Source organism: Glandiceps talaboti, chromosome 21, assembly GCF_964340395.1.
Source record: "Glandiceps talaboti chromosome 21, keGlaTala1.1, whole genome shotgun sequence".
NCBI classification, from domain to species: domain Eukaryota; kingdom Metazoa; phylum Hemichordata; class Enteropneusta; family Spengelidae; genus Glandiceps; species Glandiceps talaboti.
In genome coordinates, this window is record NC_135569.1 from 8,765,371 (window position 1) to 8,774,366 (window position 8,996).

At 34.8% G+C, this 8,996-nt stretch overlaps 2 protein-coding genes across 2 annotated transcripts; one reads left to right on the forward strand and one right to left on the reverse strand.

Annotated features, from left to right (window-relative positions):
• Positions 1 to 1,380: 1,380 nt before the first annotated feature.
• On the reverse strand, positions 1,381 to 5,448 carry LOC144451145 (sperm-associated antigen 7 homolog). Its single transcript, XM_078141926.1, has 6 exons — positions 5,361 to 5,448; positions 4,442 to 4,598; positions 3,286 to 3,370; positions 2,782 to 2,871; positions 2,307 to 2,466; positions 1,381 to 1,648 (listed from the first exon to the last, which is right to left on the reverse strand). The coding sequence occupies exons 1-6, from the start codon at positions 5,440 to 5,442 to the stop codon at positions 1,530 to 1,532; spliced, it is 693 nt and encodes a 230-aa protein (XP_077998052.1). The 5' UTR covers positions 5,443 to 5,448; the 3' UTR covers positions 1,381 to 1,529.
• Positions 5,417 to 8,477, forward strand: LOC144451146 (DNA-directed RNA polymerase II subunit RPB4-like). The gene is made up of 5 exons (XM_078141927.1): positions 5,417 to 5,433; positions 5,645 to 5,771; positions 6,261 to 6,441; positions 6,941 to 7,036; positions 7,389 to 8,477. The coding sequence occupies exons 2-5, from the start codon at positions 5,702 to 5,704 to the stop codon at positions 7,465 to 7,467; spliced, it is 426 nt and encodes a 141-aa protein (XP_077998053.1). The 5' UTR covers positions 5,417 to 5,433; positions 5,645 to 5,701; the 3' UTR covers positions 7,468 to 8,477.
• Positions 8,478 to 8,996: the final 519 nt, after the last annotated feature.

The window sequence follows — 8,996 nt, forward strand, 5'->3', positions numbered from 1 at the left end:
TTGGAGTCAGAATTTGAAATATCAAAGTTGTAAATACATTTTAAGTTTTTCATCTTGTGCACTTAAGGAACCTAAACTTTTGAACAAGTGTGGTCAAATGTAATAACAATCTGTTAGGTGATGCATTGAAAACAGTATTCCACTTTCAATTTTATATTGTATTGGTGTAAATAATATGCTCTTCAGCTAACTTATGAATATTCATTTGACTAATTTCCTTTCAACAAAAATATCAAATTAGTTTCTCTTTATTCATAACATTGTGTGTACTGTCTATCTTGTGTAGTTTAGCACACATACACTTGATGACAGGATCTAGGAATTCAAATGTTTTTATTGTGAACATAATAGTTAGATGGTGACTTGTATCGTAATGTTCTTTGACAGACAAGCAAGTTACTCTTTGTTTATGTCTACGTTGTGGCAATGTGACTGTACCTTCCTCAGGACAAACTGATTATGATAGCTGTTCACCACTAGATGGCAGTGTGGTGAATAAGTGAGTCAAACCCCCCCCCCCCCCCTCCCAATTTACTCACCACACTGCCATCTAGTGGTGAACAGTCACGTTGCCGAAATGTAGACATGAAAAAAGTACAGAGGTTGTGTATCACCGAACATTACTGTATTACTGAAGTTCCAACCTTATGAACCTTCTTGCTGAGATAAGATGGTGACTGTTTTAATACACACTATAACACCTATTTTAACACTGGCAATGTCAACAGACAATTGTATTCACTCTAACTTTTACTCTTCCATTATGTATAGATACAGCTTCATTTTCATCAATTTACCACCATTTATAAAGAAAAATATATATTGAAAATCTAATTTAAAAATTAACAGCTTTGATGTATGGAAAGTAAGTGAAAGTATCCCCTACAGTCTATGTGCATGAATTATGCATGCTTTAGTGATGGAATGTGTCCATATTCTTCCAAGGTAGACAAATTTGTGTGTTGTACAAAAGTTGTAGATAATTCAGTCCTTAAAAATTAGTAAAGTCAGTGATGTAATGAATGAGAACTGTGGGTGGAGATCGAGACAAGATACATGTAACTGTACAGACAAGGCACAACAGCCATTAATGAATTAGTGTCGTGTGTGTGTCTGTGTGTGTGTCTGTGTGTGTGTCTGTGTGCATGCATACCTATGTGTCTGTGTGTAGGTTTGTGTGCATGGACATTTCATTCCACACACACGTATTATTTAGACAAACTCATTTTACTTGCATGATGCAATTTTAGTGAATACATATATATAGGGCAGCTAGTCACCTATTAAATAAATAACTTATGACTGAAAATGCACAACTTAATCTGTTGAAAGCACACTTGCACAAGTAACTATGCTGCATCATGTTGTAAAAGGGTTATTCTTATAAAAAACATTCCAAGATATAAAAACAGCTAATAATTCTTAAAGAGATTACATACAGAATGTGGTGGGTTCAACATGTTCAAATTAAAAAATGATAATTTCATATCATGATTCCTGTGGTGGCTACCTTTTACGGTTTGTTATGTTCAGTCTGTTGAACAAGATGCCTCTGTACTTTCATCTGCTAATTTCTGTTTCTTTTTTGCCCTGATGTCGTTCATCATTTCTTCAACTGATCGTTTGTCTCTCTTATTTTCACTGGGAACTGCAAATGAAAAAAAATGAAAACAAAGATCAACCCAAATGTTGTTTCGTTGCTCAGGAGTAATGTGCTATTGCAGGTCTCAACTCGGAGCACTGATTCTTCACTTTGTATACTTCGGATAAATCACTCGGCCTTCATCAGCTTTAGGTGGTTCACTGACATAGACTTGTCCACAAACTGCAGGATGGCATTATTTACTACAATTATATACACAGTCATTGAACCATGTACAATAACAGCTGAAGGTTGAGGGATTAGCTGAGAAAAAAGCAAGAGAATCAATGCTCTGAGTTTGTTACTGCTATACAATATTGTGATTGGTCAGTCCATGGTCACATGGTACTTTACACTATTCAATGCAAAGTGACATTATTGGTTTATCACAACTTGTAATTATGCCTGTATAGGCATCTGTACAAAAAATAATGACTGGTAATGTCATATGTGTACAAGTCAACCAGAAATATGTATCAGATGAACACAGTGCTTTAGTGAGTTACGTTTACCATCCCAAACTGTTTATTGGGTGCTAGTGTATGTGCTGCATCACACTTACCAAAACCAAACTATTTATTGGGTGCTAGCGTATGTGCGGCATCTCACTTACCAAAACCAAACTGTTTATTGGGTGCTAGCATATGTGCTGCATGACACTTACCAAAACCAAACTGTTTATTGGGTGCTAAAGTATGTGCTGCATCCTTGGCTGAATCTTCTCCTATCAGTTTCTTATATTTATCCCTATAATTTGTCGTTGGTACAAAATCTTTTTCTTCTGTCCTTGTTGCAGTCCTACTTTCTTCTTGTGTAGATGCGGCCTAAAAATGATAAAATGTAAAATAATATTGAAATCTTTCAAAAGGGCCATATGGATGAGGATTGGGTATTTATTTTGATTTTTAATTTTCGAAACATGGCTTCTTACTTGAAAAATCAAAGTGAAACAACACAGACGAATACATTGAAAAAAGATATAAAAAATGTGTAAAATGTCTGTTATTGTACGTACAATAACAAACTTTTTACACATTTATCAGTCTTTTGCAATTTATTGAGTTTCAAACAAGGACTTGGCATATGTTGTTTCACATTGATTTTTTTAAATATCTAATTTCAATGAGTCCAGGACTCACTTTTGTTCTGTAAATTTCTCTGGCTTTTTCTGGGTCGATATCTTTACCACTTCTGTATGCTCCCAATTCTTCATCTGTAGGTGCAAATTCCTGGAAGAAAAATAGATAAATATGTTTCTTACATTGCCACATTTCAAGGCCTCCAGCATTGCCACATTGCAAGGCCTTCAGCGTTGCCACATTGCAAGGCCTTCAGCGTTGCCACATTGCTTCAGCTATGTAAGGAATACAGGATGTTTATAACATTCTCAGTGTATATACGTATGCACACATAAATAATTACACTTTTCATTTGTTGACATGCAATTCACATGTTCTGGGTTTATGAAATTTAATATTTCCATGCAACATTTGTTGACAATTAACAATTTTTCTATTTGCATTTAGTCATGATGTATTCATGAATTGTTTGTCATTCTATAAAAAAACCTATATTTTGGGAAAAGCATCAAAATAGATCTAGGGTAATGACAATGACAAAAACACAATAAAATTTTGTCATACCTTTTTGAATATAATCATATACCTGTCATCATCTCTTTCACCAAATGAAAATGTTGTTAGACCTGCTACTTCAGCAACATCATGTCTGTTTAGAGGAAAGCAGAATAATGTAATGGACTATGATTAATCTGTGTCTATTAGTTTAGCAGTAGTCGATTGTCTGGTTCCAAGATGCATTGCGCGTTTGGATGTCGCTCATATTGTTACATTTAGTCTTGTTTTGTCTTATTACATTTGAAATAACATTTCAATCAGGAAATGATGAAAAGACATGTTGACCTCTTTGGTTACGAGTGATTTTATGGAACAAAGACTAAACGGCATCAATAACAGAGAGGTATTTTACAGGTGAACTCAGGGTATGATCAGCTGACAACCACCCTCTGAGTAGCATGTGCAAACCCCTCAGAGCGTACACAATACATAGCATTGTATGGAGAGACGCACAATGTATCTTGGAACCGTCAACAGGTCTATTGCTACATATGTACATGAGAACATTTTCAGTGCTTTGAAGGGTTTAGAATGGGAAAATAATGTCTTCTGGGTAAACGTTTAGCATTAATATAAATGGAACATAAAATCCTCGATGATTCCAAACAATAAGTATGTTGCAATATTATGGCAGTTTGTGGCCATGCGAGGGCGTGCTTCATAGATGAAAATCAGCTTGGGTTGATAATGTAGAGAGGTGGATTGGAAAACCCTGGTAATTCAAAATAACCAGACACAGACAAAGTTGCATGGAAATGGATACTCAACTCCATTATTTATAGTAGCAGTCATAAAGTTACCTTTTAGGAATCTAGTTTTGAAAACACCATCTGTCTCTTAACTGTGACTATGGTTACAACCTTTTGACTATTTACAGTAGTCTACTATCACTGTATCAGGTGATTCCACTCAGAGGTCAACTGACCAAACAACATAACATCATTACCGTCATGACTTCTGAGTGATTCAGACAAAAGCAGTCACCTCATAATTAGATTCCAAACAGATAATTTCATCACTATTAGACACATTATCTTTTGTAAAGGGCCGTTGTACCGCTACAGATCCATGCCAGGAGTAATAATTGTAAAGTGCTTTGAACACAGTGTGGCAAAGTGCTATATAAAAACCAACATTATTATAACATTATTTTGTATCTTACATAATACTTCTGTACACTCTATCCATTGGTTCATATTTCAGTCTTGTTTTTAAACTATCGTTGGTGAACTCGTTAATTTCTTTTTCTACTTTCACTCTGAATTCTGTTTTCCTCTTCTTGTCTTCTGCTTGTAACTTTTCCATTTCTTTCTTCCTTTCTGAAAATGGTCACAAATAAACATTAGGCAAGATTCAAGACTTGTTGCATTGTAAACAAAAGTAAAGCAGATGGTATTTCACTCTGTAATTTTGAATTTTGATAAAGGCCAGGGTCAGATAAGGATTAATGTTTTGTGAGTATAACAGTTGTCTGACACTGCTATAGAAGTTTGTGATCAACAAAACAGTGAATCTATCTAATTCTAATGACCCCATGGACACAATAGCACTATGTGAGAAAATGAGATTCAAAACCTCAGCATCTCAGAGAAATTGAAGAAAGCACAGTGATCCCGACTGTTATTTGTTGTTGTTGTTGTTGTTGTTGTGGCGGGGGGGGGGGGGGGGGCGCTAAAGTTTAATAGTAATACGATTTTTAGAAAGTGCGCCCCCATTGGAGAAGATGCTATACTTTCGTTTCTCTCACATGCTACACTTTTGTTTGGCATACATTATGTATGCTATTGTTTTTGTTTTTCAATAGCTTATTGTCCACTCTTATTTTGTAAAATAAAATATATTTCCTTACTCATTCTGTTCGATGAAAGCTTTCAAAAACGGAGGAGGACTTGGTGTGGTCGTTAAAATAGTGGTTTCTAAACTCTAAGTACAAATTTAGTGTGTTAATGTTGTACTGTGTACACTCGTGAGTTGTACGTGCGCGCATGTAGGACAATTGGAACGACTAATAATACGCGACGAAACTGACTAAAATTACACGTTTGGAATAACTTAGCAACTTTATCAAGATTAAAACTTACGTTTAGCCATTTTCTTCTCTTTATCCCCTATCGACGGGGGTTTTTCCATCGAACCCAGAATATTTCCAAGCAGGTCAGCCATTTTGGATATTTTCAGACACCCTAAGTTACTGGAAACATATTAAATTTAGAATGGTTTATCAAAATACTGGGGATTTATGAAGATTTAGAAACCCGCTGAAGTCTTTTCAAATACTACAAAAAATACAATGTATACTCAAATGTGCTTCAAACGGTGTTTGTATCTAGAGACAATAATGAATTACAATGTCATTTATATTTAGAAGCTTAGATGGTCATAATTTTGAGTAATTGAAAACAAACAACCATACCAATTTACGATGGCTACTAACTTACCACAAGACCTCCAGCATGAAGAAGAAGACGCTGCAGAATTGAAGTTTCCGACAGGTTTGTGTATTTTAGTCACTGTTGTTGAAATTGTGAACATTCACTTTATGTACACAGTATTTTGTATGGTAATATGGAGAAAAATAATGTATTTAGACAGCATCTTTTCACACTGGGTCTACACACATGCATGGTGAACACAGCATTGTGTGTCCTCAGCAACTCAGGTTGCTGATTCAGCATTTGTGTGCACTTGTTCACCGTATTCATATTAGATTCAACTCAGGTTTCAGTTTGATGTACATAGAGAAAAGAGATGATTGAAAGTTCTGATTCAACACGAGATAGGTACAATAACCCCTTGCCCAGTGTAATGTACATCATGTGTAGTTTGAATGACAATAAGCAGGTGACATGATGAAGTCATCAAACAAATAAAAAAGTTTGCAAAGTTTACGCAAATATGTCCCTGTCTTATCAAGGTCTATGAACATTTTAAATTCAACATAGTATTCTAAACAGTTTGTTGATTCTTTTATTTCATCACAGAATTTGAACATGCTGAAACATTATTAAATTCAGAAGTTCATATGTTACTGGAACACAGGAAAACACAAAATGAGAGTGCAGAGGAAGAACAAGAACTCAGTGAAGTTTTTATGAAAACGTTAAATTATACCCAAAGATTTTCCAGATTTACAAACAGAGAAACGATATCAGACGTCAGAGGGTGAGTTTATGGTGACTGTTTTTGTACTATCTATGATAACACACTTTCTGTACTATTGTACTTGGATGGGGTATTACCAAGGTAGTTGAGCCTTCGTTTTTTAAGATAGACACAAACTAAAATTATTGTCACAACATGTTGATACAACAGTGATAAGCTATTGAATGGACATTGGTTTAAATTATAGTCTCAGTACTGTAGAGTGGTGTCTCTGAGAACTAGAGTTACATGTACATAGAAACATGCCACTTGCATTACATTGCATCATTGTACATGCATTTAAAAAATGGTATACATTGTACATTGTACAAGTGTGACAACATTAATGAAAACAGTTTGTATGAATAATATTTTTAATTAACTTATTTACACCAGTTAATACTAATGGTAATAATTACAGGAGTGATCATGATCATTCTATTTTTGTTGTGTTCTTTTAATTTGGAAGAATGATTTACTTGTCCAAAAAATGATCTTGATTGAAATTCATATTTTACAGATTACTTATGCAAAAGAAACTTCACAAATTTGAATTAGCGTCACTTGCTAATTTGTGTCCAGAATCTGCTGAAGAGGCTAAAGCTTTAGTACCAAGGTATGTGAAAAGATGATTTACACAAATTTTAAAGTGAAATCTCGTTTTTTCACCTACAGTGTATATGTACGTGTACATGCACATGGCAGTGTGTGTGTGTGTGTGTGTGTGTGTGTATGTATGTACATGTATGTGTGTGTACACATTTCTCACTTCTGTTACTATGATGTAAACCTCAGATAGTGCTGTGACTTGGTTTATTAACATTAAGTTAATGTGTACACCTATTTTCATACGTACTGACATATACATGTGTGCAAGTATGAGTGGTTTTTGTGTGTGTGTGTGTGTGTGTGTGTTACTGTACCTTTCTCATTGTTTTTAATACAGTACTCCATTTGTGTTTTCACAGCTTGGAAGGACGTTTTGAAGATGAAGAACTTCAAGAGATTTTAGACAATATACAAACCAAGAGAAGTTTTCAATATTGAACAATTTTGTCTTTGTGTTTAGTGTTTATCAGTGTATTTAAGACTGCCATATTCCAATATATGTTGTACATTTAGTTTTATATGGGTTATGTCATTTGAAAAATGGGGGGGGGGGGGGTTAACAATAAGTACACAGAGAGCTAGTACAGATATAAACCATGTAATTTGTAGTAACTTAGGCATACTTTTTTCAATGAGAAAACATTTGTCTTGTTTTATGGACAACCATTCCACTTATTATAGAATATGCCAGCACAGACAATTTCTTGCGTGTCTGTGACCTCAGGGACAAATTTCCCTGAAAATGGAAGTTCTTTGATTCTTTCCAAACTTTGTCATGTGAAAACTTGTACCTTGTCCTTTTGAAAAAATAAAATAAATTTGTGGGTTCACTGGCTTGTTATCAAGGAAATCATCAATCTTGTATTTTTATTTAACAGTATTCGGTTGCCATATTGAATTCTAAAATACCTACATTTTGATGTCATTGTGACCTCTTATTTCAAAACATTGTATGGTGATAATAGCCTTAAAGACCCAGGTGTTCCTTCTGCCTATATAATGCACTCTCACACCTGAACAGGGTCTGTCATAATGCACTCTCACACCTGAACAGGGTCTGTCATAATGAGCTGAGTGGAGTAGCAGGTGATTACATAAATAGACCAATGGCTAGTCTTGGTTATCCAGCCTCTCACCGCTGGGGCTCTACCTATGAGACCACCCTCCAAACAAGAGTCGCAGGGAAGTTGGACCTTTCAGACTATGGTGAAAATAGATTTTCTCTTGATTTTAACTGAGAATAGGGTGAAGTTTTCTTGAACAAAGTACCAGTAAAAGTTTACAGAGATTATTTGGGAGGAACATTGTGTTAAAGACACTTTTCAGCAACTATCATAATAATGTACTTAGTATATTTACTGAGTTTCTGATAACGAAAAAATAGAAATATCTACTTTTACTGGTACAGTAAAATGTTGAAAGGGGGATTTAAATAGTTAGTATAAGAACATCCAAATAGATATTTTGTTAGTCTTTTGTCAATTTAGTAGAATATTTTGTAAACTTTAGTGTTTTTGGTCTTGTCCTCACTTCTCTGTCACAAGTTCAATGCCATATAATTTGAAAGGGTTTATCTAATAAAGTATTCTATTCTTTTTTCATAATGTTTGTGTGTTCCTACCCAACTCCCTTATCTATGCCATCTACATCACTAACTATCCTGACATTCAGATTTTTTAAACCTAATTTGCATATCACATCTGTGCTGTGATTATTTTCATTTGAACAATTTCCCATCTAGACAACCCAAGTGATATCCCCATCAAATACCCCAATAACACATGATACCTGAGAACTGACACTGAATCAATTGACACTGAATCAATCACATGCCCATAATTGTTTACCTAGTAACGACTACCAAACTATATATCCACACTGCAGCACATTCAGAGTTACTACTGTCATTCATAGAGATTACTGATACATCCAATCCATCCATGTTGCTGCACTCACTTTTCTACCCA